Here is a 22,254-nt window from a genome sequence, read left to right as displayed (position 1 = left end):
GCTCTCCCACGATGCACCAGGCAGGCTCGGGGCTTTGCACCTGCCGTTCCTTCTCCCTGCAGTGCTTCTCCTCCAGATGCATACAGCTGGCTCCTCCGCCTCCTTACCAGCTTCCCAGGAGGCCTTTCCTGAGCCCCTTATTCAAAATTGCAAAGCCCTACTACTGGCCTGTTTCCTTCCTCCTTTGTCTCCATTTTACATATCCCCATCTGACAACCACGTATTAGGCTTATTCATCTGCTTATTAGCTATTTGCCCCTTCTGCCAGAATGTAAGTTCCAGGAGGACAGAGGTTTTATTTCTGTTTTATCCGCTAGTCTGCCCCCAGGACGCAGGACGTTGTCTGGCATAGAACAGGCACCCCGTTCATGTTTGTGTCTGAATGAAGGCGCGTAAATGGGAGCCGAGTGTAGAGTCTACTCCCACTTCCTGGCTGCCGGGGTTTCTGATTCAGTTCTATCACACTGAGGGGAATGGCGGTCCCTTAGGATATTCATGGTTTCTGAGCTAATCCGCAGACCTTTGGAAATGGGGTCAAGGTGGGAGTGGAGAGTCCACAGCTCAGTGTTAAATGAGTCCACAGAGGGGATCCGAGGGGCAGACGCAGGAGCACGACGTGAGCAGGACTGGGGAGACGCAGGCAGGAGAAGCCACCTGCGTAAAGAGTGAATAAGCGTCCGGTGGACTCGGGGCCCGGGGACGTGTGACTGGGGTTAGACACTAATCAGGGTGCACGATGCCCTAGAAGAATCGTGGTCCTCAAGGCTCAGCTGGTCCCTCCAGCAGCAAAGGCGGGGGTGGGGCTGCCCAGGGCCACTTGGGGAGGCAGACACAGGAGTCAAAGGATGGAAATTTGGGGGTTGGAGACAGGCACAGGACGCATGTTCGGATCACCGGAAGGAGGTGGTGTGGGCTTCTACCCTGAGAAAAGCATAGTCATCGATAAACTGTGACTGGATACTTCACACCCCACCAGACTGATTTCCGGGTCCCTTTTGCAGATCGATCATGTCTCCAGCAACGACAAAACATATTTTCTTTCTGAGGGGCAATGCTCACAGAGACAGCATTGTGCAGTGACAAAGAGCAAAGGGCTTGAAAAGCTTCCCGTTAAAAATTTAAAAATAACAATAATAATAAAGAAATAAAAAAAAAAAAGCTTCCCGTTAGCTCGTGTGCGACTTTGGACAAGTTCCCACACCTCCCTGAGACAGACCTGGGTCAAATTCCTGGGTGTCACAAACTGTGTGACCTTGAGCAAACACCTTGGCCTCTCTGGGCCCCAGCTTCTCTACCTGCAATGGGGGGACCATAGCAACGGCTGCCAGGGCTGCTGTGGGAGTGAATGAGGTGGGACGTGTAAGTGGGTAGCTCCCAGCCTGGCCCAGAAAAGACTATACAATCAAGATCAAATTTGTCACTGCTGTGTTCTAACTCTGTGCTCCAAAACTCCCTCAAGAGTGTGCCATTTCCAGGGGCGCCTGGGTGGCTCAGTCGGTTAAGTGTCCAACTTCAGCTCAGGTCACGATCTCGCGGTCCGTGAGTTCGAGCCCCGTGTCGGGCTCTGGGCTGATGGCTCAGAGCCTGGAGCCTGCTTCCGATTCTGTGTCTCCCTCTCTCTCTGCCCCTCCCCCATTCATGCTCTGTCTCTCTCTCTCTCTCTCTCTATCAAAAATAAACGTTAAAAAAAAAAATTTAAAGAGTGTGCCATTTCCAGAGGCCCCAGGGTCTTTCTCTTGGGCCTCCCCACAGTTCCTCAACAAGTGGGTTCTAGTCCCCAGGTCCAGGGGAAGAAGTCCCAGAACAGGAAAGGTTGTGGAGAGGCTCCCAGATAGATGCTTCTAGGTGCTTTGGAAAGAGAGGAGCGGAGGTAGGAGACGAAGTTCAGTGGTCTTGCAGGACTGCCTACGAGCAGGAGGAAAGGCTGGGCCTGGCAGGGGTAGGCTGGGGACCAGCGGAGAGGAGGAAAGAGTGGGAAGAGCCCAGTGCCACAGCTATCCCATCAATTCTGCCACCCTGTGACATGTAGGCCTCGGGGTGGGGATGGCCAAGTGGAGAAGCTTCCGGTGCCTAGGGTCCCCACTCTGGTGGGGGCCCCACACTCGCCCTGTCAGCAGCTGGGCCACAGTGTTGGCTGAGAGGGGAGGGTCCCGGGGCCAACCCACGAGCAGAGGACAGAGGCCACTGTCCAGTCACACCCCCTGCTCCCGATATGCCAGACGCCCTTCTCCACTGCTGTGGCTTTTGGGAACTGTTTGGGAACTCTACGAGGCGCTCGGCAGTAGGGGGATGCCAGACATGCAGGAAGGAAGAGAGACTCAGGATTAAGACCAAGTGTGGGAGGACATCGGTACTAGGCAGAGAGGAAATTGAGGGTTGAGAAGAGGGGAAAGAGAGGCAAGGGGACTGCAAAGCCATGCTGTTGCTAACAGGTACCCCGCACCCCTGGGGCCTCTAAAGCACCTTAGGAGCCACAATCCGAAGCCGGTGGTCAGGACACCCCAGGGATGCTGTTCCAGGGCCTGAGGAGGTCCGGGGTGATGACGTTAGTCCCAGCTCCACAGGGTACTGTGACTTGGGGTGAGTCACCCCTCATCTCTGAGCTTCAGTCCCCCGTCTGCATAATGCAGAAAATACCACCTGCCCCTCCTGTCCTGCAGGGCTACTGAGGGATCTGGCCAAGTCGTGGACACAGAAGCACTTGGCAGGGCCCGGGGGAAGAAGCAGACCTGGATACCCCGAAGAGACTCAGGGGGGGACAGAAGACGTGGGAGACCTGGATTCGAGTCCCGGCTCTGCCCCTGGTTCACGGGGCATGCTGGGCAAGCCCTGTCTCTTTTCCTAGGAGTCCGTTTCCTCCTTTAAGAAACTGAGATAGTCACAGTTCACACAACTCAAACAACAAAAAAGCAAAACCACTCCACAAACCACTCCACAAAAAATAAAAACACACTCAAAAAAAAAAAAAAAAAAGAAAGAAAGAAAAGAAGAAAAAGCCGGCCCTTTCCCCAAACCTCAGTGCCACGGGGGCCAAGGACACAGCCCAGCCCCAGGGGCTGCTGAGGCCTTGCCCGCCATCCACTGGCCCCAGACAGGGGTCTATTACCTTCACAGAAGCTGCTGACTGGCGAAGAGTGCCCGATGAATAACCACAGAGAAACTATAACAGGAACCACAGTGCAGGGCGAGAGGGGGCAGGGAGCAAGGAGAACGTGGTGGGTCAGCAAACAGAGCAACATCCACCAAGGAGAAAGGAGGCCCCTCGAGGCAGAGGTCTGGGCCCCTGGGGCCGGGGCAGGGCAGGCGCCTGGACAGGCACCGAGGGGGCAGCGGCTCTGCCCTCCCCGTGAGTCCCTCTGTGCGCCCTTCAGGAAGCCATGGGACAGGAAGAAAATGTGAAATAAAAAGGCATACCATCCTGCAGGAAACAGCACTCTAGGGACAAAGGAAATGCCGAGGGTGGGAAATTCTGCACCCCTGCGTGGGGTCCAGGGCTGGGGCACACAGACCCTTTGTGTTTGTTTCTCTGAATACCCGCATCCATCCTTGTCCTTGAGGCTAGATGTGCTCCCTCCTCCCAGGCTCCCTGTGAGCTGCTGGGCATCCAGTTTGGGGCACCTGCCCAGTAAACCGTGTCCTGATCAGGCTCTGCTCTGTGACCTCTCATGTCATCCTTCTCTGGGCCTTGTGCCCTCCCCTGAGTTGGTATAGCAGGAGGACCAGATAGGAGGATAGTGGAGGTCCCGGGTTTCTCCTGGAACCACAGCAAAGCCCTGTCCCCTCTCTGTGGCCAAAGGTGCACAGGGGAAAAACTTGCACAAGGGTGGGCCGAGGTACAGGCCTAGCTTCCCGGGGAAGGGGTGGGGGGGGCCCTTCCTGCCCAACAGAGACCCCGCCCCGATGTTACCATGGCGACATCGGCCTGGAAGATCTGCTTGATGAACTTGTTTCTGGAGGAGTGGACCAGCTGGATGATGTCTCCATGCAGGGTGTCCCGGTTCTTCTCCAGGAAGCCTGGGCAGGGGCAAGAAGCAGTCACACCTCGAGCACTCCAGCAGCCTCTTCCTGACAAGCCTCAGCGCCTCCCCAAATCCTCGCCGTCTGAGCCAGGAAGACCCTCAAACTTCACTGAGTTTAACCACGTCCATTTTCCGGTGGGCCACACCAGAGCCTGGAGAGGGCAGTGGCCTGCCCGACATCACAGAGAAAGCGAGGGGCAGAGCCAGACCTCTCTCTCCCTCACCACACAGCCCCCTCTTCCAGATCTGTTCAAAGAGAAGGGCAGGAGACCTCGGCCCCCAGGTCGGGCAGGGATGCCTTCCCCAGTGAACCACCCAGTGCCCACAACGCCAGCCTTAGTCTTTTGAATGAAAGTATCAAAAGCCCTTGTTAATTACAGCGTGTCACCTGGAAGAGAACACGTGCTGATCTAGTTCCAGCTCATAGTACAGGAATTTAAAATACCTTGAATTTGCCCAGTGCACTCTGTTTTACCAAGGGTCCTCACAGCACTGATGCTCACAACCCCCCCTGTATTTGTGGGGTGGGCAGGGATTGTCTTCCCCATCCCACAAGGGTGGAAACCAATGCTCAGAGAAGCTGAGCTAGTTATCTAACACCACACAGCAAGCCATGGGCGGAGTTAAGACTTGAACGTGGGACTCCTGGCACCAGCCCGGGGAGGCTCCTCTCCACCATACAGATCCCCAAGAGGGCTGCTAGTCCCAGGGACTGAGTTAGGAAGTGGTTAATGGCGGGGGTTGGCGGGGGGGGGGGCTTGATAGGGCGGGGTGGAAGATGGAGTGCCCAAGGGCTGGGGATGCCTGCCTGGCGAGGAAGAACACTGCAGAGAAGCAGGACGCTTACCCCGTGGGACTCAGGCCGCCCTGGCTTGCAGACAGCACAGAGACCCAGGGCAGGGAGGCCCACCTAGTGTGGGAGGGGGGTGTCCGGGAGGCACTCAGCAGAGGAAGGGTGGGTTTTGGAGTTGGGATGGAATTGCAGGTTCTAATGGAACGTCTCAGACTCACTCTGGGGCCCTAGGATGGTCCCCTTCCGGACCTCAGCCTCCTCATTTGTCAGAAGGGAATGAGGATACCCATAAGCTCTTGCTTTGCTTCAGATCACCTAATACCACCTGCTTCACAAATGAAATGCCGAATTAAAACAGTACTTTGCGAACCAGGAAACGCTGGCAGAATTGTTTAAAGCAGCTCAAAACTGGTTAGTGACTTTAAGCAAGTCATTTCCCTCTCTGTGCCTCAGTTTTTAAATCCATGAAGTAGTAATTTTAATTTTATATTTAATTTATATTTTTATATTTAATTAATTAAATTAATTTTATATTTAATTTTATACTTAATTTAGTTTATAATTTATATTTATAAATATAATTATAAATATAATGTATATTTAGTTTAATTAGTTTATAATTTAATTATAGTTATAATTTTATAACTTTGTGCAGAGTCCACTCAATATTCTCGTCTGTATTCTCAGCAAAAGCATGAAGTCTGACACATAACAGATCTCAGTGAATATAGGTGGAACTGAAAAATACACTCCTCAGGGTGCCTGGGTGGCTCAGTCGGTTAAGCATCTGACTCCAGCTCAGGTCACGATCTCATGTTTCATGAGTTCGAACCCCGCATCAGGCTCTGTGCTGACAGCTCAGAGTCTGGAGCCTACTTCGGATTCTGTGTCTCCCTCTCTCTCTCTTCCCCTCCCCAGCTTGCTCTCAGTTTGTTTGTGTGTCTGTCTCTCTCTCTCTCAAAAATAAACATTAAAACACACACACACACACACACACACACAATCCTCTACTACTCCTAACAACAGACACATTTGTTTTCCCAAACGTCCTTCAGACGTAGCGTTGACCTCCTTTTTAACAGCAGGGTTGGATCTCACAGTCCAATAGTTGAAGGAGGGCTGGGAGCCTTCAGATTCCATCCCTTCAGGCTGGCTCACTGATATACTTATCAGTATATATGAGGGGTGCCTGGGGGCTCAGTCAGTTGAGTGTCTGACTCTTGATTTCAGCTCAGGTCATGATCCCAGGATCATGCTATTGAGCCCCACGTCAGGCTCTGTGCTGAGCGTAGAGCCTGCTTGGGATTCTCTCCCTCTCCCTCTGCCCCTCCCCGACTCTCTCATGCTCACGCTCTAAAAAATAAAAAAGTTAAAAAAATTTTTTTAAATAAAAAAACAAGGAAGTATGAAACCAACAGCTCTTTGCTTGTTTGTTTCGATTTTCACTGGCCTGAGACTGCACGTGGGACCCTTTGAGACACACACCACAGCCGATGCCCATCCAAGGACGGTCCTCTAGACCAGGACGGTAGGGGTGGAGCTGCAAGGGCAATCTGCGATTCCAAGTGGGGTGAACCTGATGTGTTCTGACTCTCTTCTTCACCTCTAGCTTTGAAATGAACCCAACTGCATGTCCCAGCCACAAGGAGGAGGTATCCCCTTCAAAGCTTACACTTAGTCGTGTTGCTGAGAGTTTGGGTGAATAACAGGGCTGGTTCCAGGCCCAGATTTGCACCTAATGGGCCATGTCAGGAAAGACCGTCAACTTTCCCTTCTGAGCCTCAGCTTTCCCATCTGTACAAAGGAGCACTAAGCCCACCCGAAAGCATTGAAAGCAGGGACTCAGATACTTGTACACCCATGTTGGTGGCAGCACTATTCACGATAGCCAAAAGGTGGCAACAACCCAAATGTGCATCAAGGGATGGATGAACACACACACACACACACACACACACACACACACACACACACACAGAAATATTATTCAGCCATTAAAAAGGAAGGAAATTCTGACACATGATACAACATGGATGAAACTTGAGGACGTGCTGAGAGAAATAAGCCAGACACAAAAGGGTCAATACTGTACGATTTCACTTATAGGAGGTCAGAGTCAGACACATAGATAGGATATAGATATGATATAGAAACAGAATAGAGGTAACCGGGGCTGGGGAGAATGGGGAGTTATTGTTTAATCAGCACTTATTTGGGGTGATGAACAGGCTCTGGAAATGGATATGGGTGATGGCTGCACGATATCGTGAATGTACTTAATGCCACTGAATTTTAGCCTTAAAAATTGTTAACATGGTACATTTCATATACTTCACCACAATTGATTAAAATCTCCGTAAGAAAGGAAGAGCACTGGGCCCAGTGTTTCCTAAGGCCCCTTCCCTCTCTGCATTCCCACCCCCGTTCAGGGCAGGAGAAGGGGAGGGTCAGAGAGGGCACAGGAGAGGAGATCCCAGCCCCAGACAGCCCGCTTGTACCTTGGCTCTCATAGTAGACGACGCCTGCAAAGTGGTTGATTCCAAACTGAGTCTCATGGTTGTTCTTGGGGGGGATGTAGTTCGAGTTCAGCTTGTGCTGGGAGTTCAACTTATTCAACATGGTGGTGTCCGTGCCCTGTGGGAACCGAGCGCCGTAGTCAGCCCCCTCCCCCCCACCCTTCCCTCTCCCATGTCCTTCTGCCTTTGCACCCCCTCTTCTGTCTTTCTCAGGAGCTCCCTCCCTTTACTGGTACCCCACCCAGGAACTCTCTGGGCCTCCATTTCCCTATCTGTTAAGTGAGTGGGTTGGAACTACAGTCCAGTGTAGAAGATCTATTTCCCACAATGAAAGTCATGGGAGCAGTACCCGCCCCCGCCCCGAGACACATTCCATGTGTGGGGCACCTATTCTGTACCAGCTATTAGCTTAAATCATCATTGTTTGGTCCAGGACCCTGTGGACCGTAGGTGATCCTCAGATGTCAGACAAATGCACCTGAATCGGCCTCAGAGGCACCCTGAGAGGCATGTGTCCTCAGTCCCATTTCGCAGATGAGGAAAGTGGAGGCTCAGAGTGTGAGGGGATGTTTTGCACGGGCTCCAACAAGGGCAGGCCCACCTTGGGGAACTTGCTCTCCTCGTCGATGAGGGAGATGATGTTCATGGGCTTGTTGGCGATCATGTCCAGAGCGTCCTGGTTGTCAGTGAACTCGATGTGCAGCCAGTCAATGCTCTCCAGGTCATACTCCTCCTGCTCCAGCTTGAACACGTGCCGCACAAAGAACTGTTGCAGGTGCTCGTTGGCGAAGTTGATGCAGAGCTGCTCGAAGCTGCAGGGTGCACAGGGCACGGGTGAGGTGCTGGCCTGGCCTGGGCCCCATGTACAGCACACCCTTGGCCACGCAGTGCTCCCATCACGGGCTCTCCAGCCTCTGAGGTGGGCGCCATTGTCAAGACCCGCCCCCCCCCCCCATCCCGGAGGTGGAGAAGGGGACAATGAGTCAGAAGAGAGGGCTACCGGGTGAGCACCAAATCCCTGGAAGAGCACCTGGGAGAGGAAGAGCCAAGGCACTGGGTAGGGGCGGGCAGAGAGGGGCGTGAAGAGGGATCCAAAGCCATCAGGGGAGGTGGGAAGTCGGCTGATGAGATTCAGGTTTAAAGGCAGAGATGTGACACCTGTTATGTCCATGTTGTGAAAGAAAATTCCCACAGAGCAGAGCCCCTTGTGGTACCTGTTCACAGCAAAGTTCTCGAACCCAAAGATGTCCAGGAGGCCGATGGACCGGCGAGAGCTCTTCACTTCCTGGGAGGGGGGCTTGTAAATGGCTGCATTGATCTTGTCCACTATCCACACAAAGAGCCGCCCGTAGATGCCCTGCGAGGGGGCTGTGTCAGCCGCTGTGCCCAGCATGCCCTCCCCAGAAGATCCCGGGCCGTCATGGCCTCACTCAGCCCCTTCTGTGCTATTTGAAACCCCCTAGCCTTTCCTCAAGCTTTTCCCTTTGCCTTGGATCACCTTTTCCTGCTAGAACAATTCCTTCTCCTTGTCAAAGCTCTGTCAAGCCTTCCTAACCTCGAAGTTTGAGAAGAAGCCCTCATTTGGGCTCCCATATCTCCATCCATCTCTGTCTCCCTAACAGCACCAAACCTGGTGTGAGGCAGGGGGTGGCAATCTGGACTGTGGAAATGGAAAGGACTGGGGGCCCTCTCCACCTGACCTGGTCCATCTTCAGTGTCTTCCTTAGAGAGACCAGAGAGGGTATTCTCTGGGCTGGGAATAGCACAGCAGACCAAGTACCCAAAGAATATGACCCAGTATGAGGCCCCATGGGGCTGGAGAGCAGAACAGGCCAGGGATGGAGGACCTGAGGAGACCAGGGCTGGCAGGGCTCCTGAGGAGCATAACAGCCCCTTGTAGGATGAACAGAGCTCAGGAGAAGGCAGACTCTTGCTTAGGCCCCCCCAGAGAGCCAGTGGGCAGGACGCAAACCCAAGAGCAGGTAGGGGTCCAGGCCCAGATGTCCTTCTAGCTCCTTGGACTAATCCCCTCCTGCCCATATCAACAACCTAACACCCCAAGGGGTGGAGTGAGCCAGTGCCACTCCACAAACGGCCCACCTTGACGAAGGCATCTCGTACATCCAGCGCCTGCTCCCTGCTGAGCGGGGTGGACACCGTCTCCCCGCGGGTGATGAGGGTGCGGCTGGTCAGACAGTTCATCAGGTCTGGGGGGTTCACCTGGCAGGGCAGCATCCAGGCCCTCAGCCAGCCACCCGCAGCCCATCCTTCCCTCCCCCCACACCGGAGAACTCCCCTCCCCCTGTCCAACCAGGCCTTGCTCAACCCGTTTCCTCCACTGAGAACGCCTTCCCCACAGCCAGATCCCCCCCAACTGTCAAACCCCACCCAAACACTACCCAGAAGGACTGCTCTCTCCTTGACAGCCTTAGCATGTTACCTGGCCCTCTTAGGACTGGGGCAGACCCTGGCTTTATTCATCCCAGTTTTCAAACCCAGGGCAGAGCCTAGTAAGCCTTTGCTAAAACACCAACAGGCCGGCTCACCCCCGATCCCCTGCGCCCTACATCATCCCCAGGAGCAGTGGGGCTAGGGCAGCAAGGCTCCTGGGTGCTGGGCTCCACTCCCCCTCTGAGACCCGTGCCCAGCACAGATCCTACCTACCCACAGTTGGTTCTCCACATTGAACTTCCAGAATTCTCCAAAGCAGACAGCCCCAGCTTCCAGGTTCCCACATCCCCAGCCCCCTGAACCTGAGTCAAAACTGTCCCTCTGAGAGAAACAGAAGCAGCCCTGGGGACAGAAGGCTGGACACTGACCTCAAGCAGGGACGCAGCTGTAGCCAGGGATGGGGAGAAGAGGACCTCGCAGGCATCCAGGTTTTCAAACGTGCGGGCTGTCGGCAGCAAGGGGGTGCAGGGTCAGGAGAGGGAGGGCAGGCATGGGGGAAAAGGGCAGGCTAGGAGGGCCAGGCTGTCAGGGGCCCTGCTTTGTCCACAGAGGCCATCAGCACTGCGATCAGGTGCTTCTCTGGGTCAATGTATGTTCTCATCATGAGCTATAGGCACCCTGAGGGCAGGAACTGTGTATGCCCAGCACCTGGCACCATGCCTGGCATCCAAGTGGAGACACTGACAGTCATGCCCCTCTCCCCTCGTACTCCTCCAACCTAGATGCCCAGAGTGCTCAGTGGCAGCCCTGGCTCCTATGAAGCAGGGTTTGTACCTGCTGGGATGGAAACTGAGCCACAATCCCCCACAGGTGGGGCTAGGAGCCACAGGTGGCTAGGTGCTGAGCTGCCTTTGGACTCCGTGCAGGGGTGGGGTGGAGTGGGGTGGGGGTGCACCATCCGGGTCCCTCACCCTCATACTGCAGGTTGCCCAGGTGCAAGATGGAAGCCAGGAGCTTCGAGATCTCCCAGTTCTCAGTGTCTGTGAACATAAGCACCTTCATTGCTGAGCGGATGTTGGCGTACTCCTGGCTGTCCTCCCGGCCCTCGCAGGTTATGCAGTTACCCTGGTGGGAGGGGTGGGAGAGTGGGGTGCAGATGGCCATCGGCAAGGCCGTAGGGACCTCCAGAGAGGCAGTACCTGGGATGCAGGGCCCCCTCTGCCAGGCCGAGCCAATCTGGGATGCTGGGCACTGACAGGACTCTGCCTCATGACGTGTGCCCATGAGACACGTGTGTGCGCACGTAGCTTCTTATCCAGCTCCAGGAAGTGTCTGGGAAGGCCTGTCACACCTATAGCACACACACTCCTTTGTTGTCCCACGTTCCTCATTTGCATCCATGTGGCCTGGCCCAGCCCAGCCATGGGTTCTCCCCAGGGCTAAGGAAGCTGGTACCCCCCGAACCTGTTTGTACACACACACACCCCCTCCAACCAGTGCTGGGTGGCAGCCACGGTCCTGGGGCCCACTTCTCGCTGGTGGCCAGCCAGCAGCAAGAGGCTGGCACCAGGCTCTGTGACCAGCGAGGCTGAAGCTGCAACAGCCTGTGCCCTATAGTCTTGGGGGTCCTGGCAGAGATCTCGGTCTTCACATCCTCGAAGGCTGAACTAATAGCACGTGTGTGCAGGCAGGTCTGTGCACGTGTACACGTGGGCGTGTGTGTCTATGCGTCCCCGGGTCTAGGAGGTCTATGCACATTTAGGAACGTGTAGATCTGTGATGACAATTCATCTAGATGCACGTGCAGCTGGGAAAACGCCCAAGGTCGGGACAGGCCTTATGGCACATACAAGCCCAGAGTTGCCTGGGGGCAGTCAGGGGACAAGGGGAAAGCCCACAGGGAGGATCCCGCCCGCCAGGCCTGGAGCTGGGGAGGGGCCGAGTGGACTGCCTCCGACCTCGCTGGGACAGGTGTCTCCCTCCCTGGTGCCCTGCCCAAGCCTCACCATAGCCAAGTAGTTATAGTCTGTGGCCTGGCCCAGGCCCAGCTTCTTCTTCTGATCCGCACTCATGCCCTCCAGCATGCAGTAGAACACGTGGTAATTTCTTTCATCGGGAGCCTGAAAATGGGGTACAAGGTGTTGGGGGGCAGGGGCAGGAAGAGGCATCAGAAACCAGACAGTCAAGACTGAGACATGGTTTACTGTTTTACCAAATGACTTCCACAAAAAAGCCTCTACGGGTAGGTTTCATGGCAGGAATTCAGGCCCTGAGACAAGCCGGCAGCAGCATAGGGACGATCCAGACTACACGTACCCCCCCACCCCCCCGCCCCTGAGGCCGGGGGTCCTGTGCGGGTCAGCTCTGCCCCGGGCTTGGGCCCACCTGACGACAGACACGTGACTTTTCCAGCAGGTACTGCTCGATCTTGGCACCCTCGATGGCACCTCGCTTGTTGAAGTGGATATCGATGTACTTCCCAAAGCGGCTTGAGTTGTCGTTGCGGATGGTCTTGGCGTTCCCAAATGCTTCGGGGTGGGGAGAGGGTCACGGGCAAGGTCAGCACCCACCCAGCCACCCAGCCCCACTCTGAGAGCCCTGGCCCTACCTTCCAGGATGGGGGTGGCTTCCAGCACCTGCTGCTCGATCCACGAGTGCTGCCCACTGATGGCCGCCAGGAACTGCAGGATCAGCTTTGTGCTCTCTGTCTTCCCTGCCCCAGACTCCCCACTGCAGGGGAGACCCGGAGAGGGGTAGGACCCGTCACAGCCCGCACTGGCCCTCTCCCTATGGGGCTTTGGCCCAAGCCGCTTCCCCCACCCGCGCCTCCCCCTACCCAGTCTGTAAAGTAGGCTGACAATATGGACCCTTCAGGGATGGGGAAAGGCCACAGCAGCTCAGTGCTCTGCCACAGCCAAAGGTACTTTCCTTCCCCTTTATTTAGACACAGACGACCCCTCCATCTATACTTGCCATAGAGCATGGCATATGTTGATGCTAGACCAATGCTCTGTCCTATTACCCTTTGCCCAGCAGAGAATAGGAACCTAAAATTTCACCTGACTGTAACTTAACAGAACCCAGTAATGAACAAGGTAGGCCTCAAATGCTAACAAGAACTTTGGCAGCATTAATAGAGATATAAGGCCTGAGAAAGGGGAGGTGATTCTCCATGAGGCACTAGCAGGAGCACAAAGTTGGAGCTCCAGTCTGGTGCCGGGCTACCCACCTGATGATACAGCACTGGTCACGGCTGTTGCGTTTCATGTTGAAGTAGCAATTATCGGCAATGGCAAAGATGTGGGGGGGCATCTCCCCAATCTTCTTGTTGGTGTACTGGCGGATGTGCTCTGGTGAGTAGATGGAGAGCAGCTGGTAGGGGTTCACAGCCACTAGAATGGAGCCTGTGTACGTCTGCGGGCAAAAAGGGACGAAGAACTCACCACTTCCCGTGAGGGAGGCTCTGACTCTAGATAAAGTTCTCAGGCTCTGCGCTGCTCCATTCCTCTGGAAGGGACAGCCCTGACTTTGGAGTCACATGACCTGGGGTCAGAATCCAGCGTCTCTAGGAGCTGAGAGTGGGGCTGTCAAACTAACATTGGGTCTAGGTTGGAGTAGGTGCTCAGTGAGATCTGATGAAGGGAGGAACAAGTGGGGAGAAAGGGAGCGTCTCTGAGTCCCCATTTTCCATATCGTTATCTGTAAAATGGGCATAATGTAACTGTTTATAAGGATTAGGAGGTAGTGTACTTTAGAAGTCATAGCATACTGCAGGTATTACTCAAATTACTCAAAAGTATGGTCCCCACTTTTGCCTCCAAGCCCTGTATCCCAAAGGTTTGGAGTAACATTCATAAACCAGACCAGTCTGGAGCAGAGGCTAGGTTGGTCCAGGGGGAGTGGAACCAAATCATAACAGGCTGAAGGGGCTGGGGGATGTGGTTTGGGGGCTGGGTAGGCCCCAGTCTCCATAGCACTGCCCCAGGGCAGAGGGGCCCCTGTGTTCCGGGGGACAGGACAGCTCCAGCCATCCTGGCCAGCACAGGTGCAGGGACCCGGTGCACCTCAAACTACCAGGGGCCTTTCTCTCCTTGGGCTCCTCTGTCGGTGCACTAACTGGCCACCTGTGTACAAGATTTCCTGCTGTGAGGCCGGGGCCCTGCCACACGGGACAACATGGCCCGGGCCTCTAGCCACCAGGCAGAATAAGGTGCCCAGGGATCACTGCTCCCTCCACTTGCCCCTCCCCACCCCAGCTTGAAAAGGTCAGGCTCAGCCTATAATCGGTGATGGATATATTGACATCCGGGCCTGGAGAGACTGAAGAAAGGTGTGACCACCAACGGGAAGTGACAGTCCGGCCCCTGTCGCCTCCCACCAAGGGCTCAGTGCATCACCCCAGAAGCCTCAGCCCAAGGTAGCCATGCAGGGAAAGGGCTGCTGCCAGCACCCCATTTCAGGGGAAATGCCCCAACCAGGGTCGGGACGGCTGTGCGAAGCAGCCCTGGGCTGCACAGCCCAGACCTGGGTTCCAGTTCTGGCTCTACCTGCCCTGGGCCAGGAGAACTGGCCATTTAGTGCCCTTCTCTGGGCCCTGGAGGATGCTCCCCTGCCATCCAGGCTCTCCCTCCAAGCAGCCCCATGCCAGAAGCAGCAGAGCCTGACCGTGCTGACCACCCCACTGCATGCAAGAGCCCAAGCAGGCAGAGATAGGGTGGAGTGAGGACGCAGGCTGAGGGACCGGCCAGGCCAAGCACGTACAGACAGCCAGAGCCAGCTCTGTGCCACACTCACCCGCCCTCCACAGTTGGTCTGAGGTTGGAAAGTGGGGAACAGGAGACAAGGGAGCTGGTCAGTGGGGAATGGGGACACAAGGGCATTCTCCACTAAGAACACCCCACACAGCCCAGGGCTGGGCTAACTTCTCAGATCAGAGCCCACGAACCTCCAGCTCCAGGGCACTCAGACCCATCATCTACAGCTCAGCCCTGCCTGGCTATGGGAGCCAGCTGACCGTCTGTCCCCAGGCGGGGGAGTCAGCCGCAAAGAACATATCTTTGGCAGATCGCTTTGCTTCTCTACACCTCAGTCTGCTCATCTGTAAAGGGGGGATGGTTAACACCTACCTCCCAGGGCTATGGAATGACTGAAGGGCTTACATAACCTTTGACATGTGCCCGCTTATGGAGTAGCCGTCCTTAAGTGCCTCCTTCCTTTCTTCTTGGTGGTTCCTTAATAACATGGCACTGAGGGGCGCCTGGGTGGTTGGTTAAGCGTCCATCTTCTGCTCAGATCGTGTTCTCACAGTTTGTGAGTTCAGGCCCTACGTCAGGCTCTGTGCTGACAGCTTGGAGCCTGCTCCAGATTCTGTGTCTCCCTCTCTCTCTGCCCCTGTCTGCTCATGCATTCTCTCTCGCTCTCTCGCTCTTAAAAATAAACATGTAAAAAATGAAAAAAAATTTTTAAATAACCTGACACCAAACTGCCTGGTCTGTGATCGCCATGTGGCAAGAGGCTGGCTCCAAGCAGTCCTTTAAGGACCCTCCACTGAGACGCATGGGGAGGCTGACAGAACATCCTGGGAGCTGGGGAGGGAAAGCTAGGGCCTGTAGGAAGCAGCCGATTCCTCTGGCGGGGAAGGGGGTGCGGTGTGGGGAGAGGGGGAGTGAGGGCTGGTCGTGGGAACCAAACACAGAGGCGTGAAAGGTCATGGCATTTGGAAGGTCTGTCGGAGAAAGGTCATCTTGGCAGCTGTGGGAAGATGAAGGGTTGTCCCCGAAGCTGGAGGTAGAGACACCAAAGCAGACCTAATGAGCTGGTCAACAGGGGCAGCCAGAGCCAGACAGAGGTGGCCCTGGGAGCAGGCTCGGTGACCAAGTGCCGGGCCAGCCAGTGCCAAGACGATGCGCAGATACACTCCGAGAAGCCTTCCTGCGGCGGGCCTTGGGCCCTCCTCTCCCCTGCATGGCTTCCAGGGCCCTTCCCGCTCTACCCACAGGCCAGAGAGCCCTCTGGAGCAGCAGCCCCCAAGCCCCTGCCTCTTGGACATCCCCCCCTTCCGTCCACACGCCTGCCCAGACTGGACCCCACCCTTCCCTCCAACCCTGCTCCCTCTCAGCCAGCCCAACTTGGCCAGCAGAACCCCACCATCCTTCGCCCACGGCGGGACCTGGGAGGCCCCCATTGCCTCCCTCTCCTTCATATGAGCCCAACTCTCTCCATTGGCATAGCCACACCCCTGACGCTGGCCACCACGGGCTCTCAACAGACCACTGCAGGTGCCTCCCATCTGGTTCCCAGCTTCTGTGCTACCCTCACCCCCTACAATCTACCCTCCACTCTGAGCCAGGGCCAGCTTTTTAAACGTGGCTGTGTCACCCCCCTGCTGACAACCGTCAGGCAATTTCCCACGGCTACAGGACACAAGACGCCAGAGTCCTGGCCTTCACCAACAGCATCCCACAGCCAGGAGGCTCCCTCCACGTTAAACCTTCAGTTAGAAGCACCAACTCCATCCCCCCCCGTCCCCCGCCCCCTGCCAGCCCCGCTAAGATGAGATGATCCCCCCCTTCAGGAAGCCAGGCAACCTCCTATGTGCCCGCATGATCCCCATCACTTGGCCCACCTGACTCCTCTGCAATTCTGGTTCAAGGGCTCTGCCCCCTAGCCTCACTGTCCCTTCTACCCAGGCCTGGCACCGCGCATTAACTGGGGCCCAGAGGAAAGAGCAGAGAAGGGATGTGAGGGGACAGCCTGTCAGCAACTCTTAGGCAGCCTTGCCTATAGTGACAGGAAGGATGGCCCTGGGCTGTGGTGCATGGAAAAGAAGCACAGAACAGGGTAGAGAGAAATGCTACTACTTGTGCAGAAAAAAAAATTTTTTACATGTAATTTTATATCATATACAATATAGATCATAGATACAGTCTTTGTCTTGGAGGACAGATAAGAAATCGGCCGTGGTTTTCTCTGTGGCAAGAGGACAACTTTCCAGCTTACAGCACGTGTGCCCATTTCAGAACAGCTAATGGAAGCAAGGCCGCTTCCGTCAGTGAGGACGCCCCCACACCGCAGAAGGGCAAGAACACCAATCTGCCAGCTGGACCCCTGTTGGGTGCAGGACGTTGCCACTGCACTCAGTTGCTGTCTGTGCTCCTCAGGAGGCCAGCGGGAGGGGTTATACATCCCTTTCCAGATGGGAAAGCAGCCTCTGGGAAGCAGAGGGACTTCGAGATCAATTCACGAAAAGCAGGGGGCAAGCAAGGAGACTCAGGCCGGTTCTGCCCCCGCCGGTCCCCCAAGGCTCTCAGCTCTGCTCCCTGAGCCCCTCTGGCCTCCTCTCTCCCTCCAAGGGTCCGTGGTCAGCAGGGGGTTAATGCCCAGCTGCCCAGCACAGGCTTCCTGCTCGAGCCTCCAGGAAGAAAAACCTGCCTTTGGGGCCACAGGTTGGGAGGGGGAGAGATAACGACTCTTTCCAAGCCAAGGACACAACACACGTGGTCTCTAGGGGCCCCAAGTCCCCAGAGTTCCGGGAACCTCTCTGGAGCCAGAGACACACTCCAGGAGATGTGACAGGAATGGCTCCACCTCTGCCAGGAAGCCATCAGGCCTGTCAGGCCTGGAGCCTCTTAGCCCGTCATGGAGACCAAAACACATCCTGGGCACATGCACCTTCCCAGAGTCACAGAGGTGCTCACCCAGAAAGTCTCCCCACCGTGTCAGAGGGAAGTCTGGGACCAGAGAGGAGCAGGGACTCCCCAAAGGCCACCTGCCAAGACTCGGACCCGGGCCGGCCTATTCAGCATCAGGGAGCCCAGAATTCCCACCAGCCATGCCCCTTGCTCCCTGTGGGACCCTGGGGTTGCCAGGTGTCTTCTGGGGGTCCTCCCCCCATTGGGGGTGTCCAGAGCTGATTTTTGGCCCTAGGGTGCTTTCCCTCAGGCTTCTAGGGGTGGGCTAGCTGGAGTGGGCATGCCCAAGGCAGACAGTCAGAGAGAGGGCATCACCCAGCCCAGGGCTGTGAGCAGCTGTGGTAATCTGAGGAAATCCTGGGTACATGGGGCTGTGCCCAGGGTAACCCAAGCCATGAAGTGACCAGGGGTTGCCATGGTTAGGGACAGGTATGGTTTCTGAGTGGGACAATGGCCCGGTTGCTTCTTCAAAGCTCTAGTCCTACCCCATCTACCCAGTCACAGCATCAGAGAGTTGGCAAGTTGAAACCCTGTACTGGGCAATCGTTGAACATGGCTCCCCAGACCCACACACACCCAGAATCTTAGGCCCATGGACCAACTGAGCTGGGGACCCCCCAGGTGCCATATTTTGATTTCCTGAACAAGAAGGCAACTTAGGCACCGTACCTCGAGTCGGTGTCCTATCCCCTCTCCCTCACCCAGAGAAGAGACCACCAGAAAGGTAACTGGTGAGAAAAAGTGGTATAGATCTTGGAGCTTTCTGGAGAATCCATAAGCCTCTCGGATTCTTTTCTTTGGTCCCCTTCTCAGGCTATTTAAGGACCCAAAGCTGACTTCTCTGCTAGCTCCCAGCTAGTCTATCCCCCCAAATTTCACAAAGAAGATTTGTTCTTCTCAAACCGGAGTTTTTTTCTTCCGATTTGTTCTTCTCAAACTGGAGTTTTTTTCTTCCCCTCTCCTTTATGAATGTTGTGTTTGCCTTTGTTCTTTGATTCAGCCCACCAACTATCCCTCACATGTGAGGAACCAGTTGGCCCGTAAGAATCACTACACTGTGTGCAAAATAACCAGTGACATGCCTCTGGTTATTCTTAGACATGGTCTGTGGGGTCTCTGGTGGGGACAACTCCCATCTGACCCAGCTTCTCCGTGTGAAGGGGTCCTCAGCCTCCTCCTGACAGGATACTGGGTCAGGACATCAGCTCTGGCAGTGGCCTCCCTGTCCCCACTTAGCTCTGGACCCAAGTGTTAGACTCCACCCAGCCCCAGGAGAGCAGCCAGAGAGAGCCTCAGGACCCTCCTGTGTCTACCTGCCATCGAGGGGGAGGAGCAATGAGGGAACCACCAAGAACTGGGGCACAGACACCAGTGGATCCCCATAGGGGATCTCTGGCCTGGGCTCAAGTTCTAGCACCATCCTCCTGTCTGGATGCTGCTGCTCATGTCTGGAGGTGCCTTCTGTGCCCTGCCCCCGCTCTGGGTGAGGGAAAGGGTGAGAGGGGCTTCATCGGTGCTAAAGGGCTCCCTGTAAAAGCCACTTGTGTTTACTCAGGGGACGAATGTCAAAGGCCTCAGCACAGAGGCATAGGGGGGCCTGAAGTGGCAGAGGGTCCCAGGGTGGGGAGGGTAGCAGAGGGCCTCCCTGGAGGGTGAGTGGTCACAATTCCAGGGCTTCTGAGAGGATGGATCCCTGACCTTGACACAGCTCCTTGCTGGGATTGCTCAGGGACAACTTCAGGGCTTCCAGCCCTGTCTCCCCGGCTGCTCTTCACAGTCCTGACAACCTGAGTGACCCTGTGTCACTCACTTACCAGGCGCAGTCCTGCCTCCAGCCTCCTATCCAAGCAGCGCCCCTTCCTGAATGCTGCATCACCTACCTCTGGGAACCCCGCCTTTCTCCCTAAGCTGGGAGCAAAGGCCGCACTCCTACAGGCCTGCTCTGTCTGCACTTTTCAGACGCTTATCACCACGTGTGTCCCCCAAGCATGCCCCCTATAGCAGCCTGCCTGGGGATCTGCCTGAGGGTGAGGGTGGGGGTGGGGAGGGTTGCTCTGTCCTGCTCTCTCCTTTTTGTGACACAGCCCTGGTTTCCCTCACTGGGAGCTGCTGGAGGGAGGCGCTGGGTCAGAGACATGCAGTGACCCCAGCACAGAGCTCTGGGCCTGGCTAAACATCCCGCAGACTTAGTTTCCCAGTCTTAAAGTGGGACTATGGGACTAGCCCAGCAGTTTTCAGAGTGTGGCCCAGAGATCTCTGAACGCTCAGAGAACTTTCAGGAAATCTGTAATCTTTTCCACCTCCGTATCTTTGCAGCCAGCTTTTCCTCATACCCTTCAACCCCACATCATCGCATCAGGCTGGATGTGAAGCAGATATGAGAATTAGTTGTCTCCTATTAAGCCAGACATTAAAGGTATTTGAAAAAAATATACAAAATAATACCACTCTCCTCACTACTTTTGGGGGGTATATATGCAGTTATTTTCCATAAAAATGTTTCCTATAATAGATTTTTATGGTTATTTTTTAATGTATTGATACATTTGTGAAGTTTCTCAGTTTCAAGCTCTAATATGGTAAATATCAATAGATAAAGCCTACGTTAATAAATGCTCTGGGAGGGGTGCCTGGGTGCCTCAGTCAGTTAAGCGTCTGACTTCGGCTCAGGTCATGATCTCCTGGTTCATGAGTTTGAGCCCCACATCGGGTTCTGTGCCGACAGCTCAGAGCCTGGAGCCTGCTTCAGATTCTGTGTCTCCCTCTCTCTCTGTCCCTCCCCTGCTTACACTGTCTCTCTCTCAAAAATAAATAAACATTAAATATAAATAAATAAAAAATAAATGTTCTTGGAAATCCTCAATTTTAAGAGCATAAAAGGTTCCCAAGGCCAAAAAGTGTGAGAGCCTGTAGAGACAATAGTCTCCGTGGGCCCTTCGTGTTCTGATGGTCTTTGAACCCACCTCTTGGAATCAGCTCAGTCCTGGCCGAGTGAGACTATTTGTCCTTGTCAAGTTTCAAGGTGAAAGAACGTGGAGGATGTGTATGACTGGTTCTTATATCAAGGTTTTGTGGGGTCAAGGATCATGTTCCTTCCTCCATCCCCTTCTGAGGATAGAGACTCTGGGCCCATCCTAATGTTGACCTTGAGGACCAATGGCAGGCCCCGCCCCCACAGCAAACCCAGCGGGGGACAGCCGTTCCCCATCTCTGGGCAAAGCACAGAAGCGGCTCACCCACCGGCCCAGGCCTCCCAGTGGTTTCAAGGCCTAGGGAGACGCATGAACCCGGGGTGTATACCGCTCCCTCCCCCAACCACAGACCACAGAAGCCTAGGCCCCAAAGAAAGGATGGTTCAGAACAAATGGCTGGGGACAGAAGAGCCCCTGACTGCCTCGGGAGAACAGGGCCCTCGGGAGAACGGCCCCTGGCGGGTGGGCGGGGCAGCACTCACGTAGATGAGATGGTCCCGATAGCGGATGAGCAGGTTGCGCAGGATGCCAGCCTCATTGAGGTCTCCCAGGCGGATCATGTCCTCCACGCCATGGACCGACGTGGGATGCATGGGCTTGATGTGCGTGGCGTTCTGCGGGGAGATCCAGTGTTCCTGTGGGGAGGCACGGTGGCTACCGTCAGGTGGCTCTTCTGGGACCCAGGCTGCGCTCTGCTGGGCAAGGGGCCCAGGAGGGGCAGGAATCCTGGGTCCGCGCAGCCCTGGTAAAGGCCTTGTCCTTTCCCGTGGCCAAACACGATCATTATCAGGTTTGTGCTCACGCCCACACTCTATGGACCACTCCTCCTCCTCTTAGGGAATTCTCTCTACAGACCTAAAAGATGGGCAGTGCAGGGACTTGGCCCCACTTTGGATTCTCACAAAGGGAATTAGAGTCCCCCAGTCTCTTCGCAGGATGGAGTGGAAAGTGTTAGTAGACTGGACTTCAAATTACACCAGAAGCGATTTCAGACAGTGCCAAGAATAAACCAACGGGCATACAGGATAGAGATAAGGGACGGAACTACCTTAGGGTGGTCAGGAACTACCTCTCCAAGGAGGTGACATTTGAGCTGAGATCTGAATGACAAGAAAGGGCCCCCTGAAGATATAGAGAGGGCATTCCAGGCCCAGGGAATAGCAAAAGCAAAGCCTCTGAGGTCGACAAAGGCAGGGCCATAGCAGTGGAGATGGAGAGAAGTAGATCTGTTTGAAATAGAGCTCACAGGGCTTATGGATGAAGGTGGCGCAGGGGTGAACTTTCAGTGCGCGGGAGCTGATGCGGAAACTAGGAGAGAGGTTGCCCCGTGGCTCTTCCTATGCTCCCCTGTAATATCTCCTCCTCGGGCAGGGGGTGGCTTCTGGTGGTACGTCTGGCCAATAGCATTGGCAGTTTCAACAAACCCGCAGATGGCTCCTTCCTTCCCCAAGGTGGTCTCCAGCACCTTCTCCTCACAATCCTAGCATCTCAGGGAGGGGAGAGTCTGACTGCTCTGGAGTGTGGCTGCAGCCTGAATGAGCCCCCACAGCCCTCTGGGGGCCCCTCCCTGCTCCCAAATGCCAGAACCCTGGGAGCTCCAGGGGTCTGACTTTCGGGAACAGGGGAGAAGGGGAGCCCTCTGCCCACACCCAGCTCAGGCCCTCAGATTTGGTGAGTTAGTGTGGTGCACACAACATGTTCTCTCCTGCCTCCTTCTCTTCTGGGTCCCCCTCTGGGATAACCAACCCCAACAGCTAGTCACTAGCAGGAATCTGGGGCATGAGCCCCTCATCCTGTCCCATCCCCAATCCAACTGGTCACCCTGTCCTACTCATGCAACCCTCTGAAGGGCTGCTGCTGAGTGAGCAGTGC

At 55.3% G+C, this 22,254-nt stretch overlaps 1 protein-coding gene across 4 annotated transcripts in view; it reads right to left on the bottom strand.

Annotated features, from left to right (window-relative positions):
• Window positions 1-22,254, bottom strand: part of MYO7A (myosin VIIA) — an 84,448-nt gene that overhangs the window by 39,624 nt on the left and 22,570 nt on the right. For all 4 annotated transcript variants that reach the window (XM_060605541.3, XM_060605542.2, XM_060605540.3 and 1 more), the window contains 12 exons: window positions 20,865-21,017; window positions 12,949-13,133; window positions 12,328-12,449; window positions 12,105-12,247; window positions 11,726-11,839; window positions 10,691-10,844; window positions 10,148-10,224; window positions 9,429-9,548; window positions 8,543-8,685; window positions 7,930-8,140; window positions 7,311-7,446; window positions 3,908-4,014 (listed from right to left, as the gene is read on the bottom strand). In XM_060605541.3, coding sequence (XP_060461524.2) covers window positions 3,908-4,014; window positions 7,311-7,446; window positions 7,930-8,140; window positions 8,543-8,685; window positions 9,429-9,548; window positions 10,148-10,224; window positions 10,691-10,844; window positions 11,726-11,839; window positions 12,105-12,247; window positions 12,328-12,449; window positions 12,949-13,133; window positions 20,865-21,017 — 1,665 coding nt within the window. The remainder of the gene's footprint in view (window positions 1-3,907; window positions 4,015-7,310; window positions 7,447-7,929; window positions 8,141-8,542; window positions 8,686-9,428; window positions 9,549-10,147; window positions 10,225-10,690; window positions 10,845-11,725; window positions 11,840-12,104; window positions 12,248-12,327; window positions 12,450-12,948; window positions 13,134-20,864; window positions 21,018-22,254) is intronic.

This window comes from Panthera onca, chromosome D1 (genome assembly GCF_046562875.1).
Source record: "Panthera onca isolate mPanOnc1 chromosome D1, mPanOnc1 haplotype 2, whole genome shotgun sequence".
Taxonomy (NCBI): Eukaryota; Metazoa; Chordata; class Mammalia; order Carnivora; family Felidae; genus Panthera; species Panthera onca.
The sequence above is the reverse complement of the archived record's forward strand: the minus strand, read 5'-3'. Positions and strand labels throughout refer to the sequence as shown.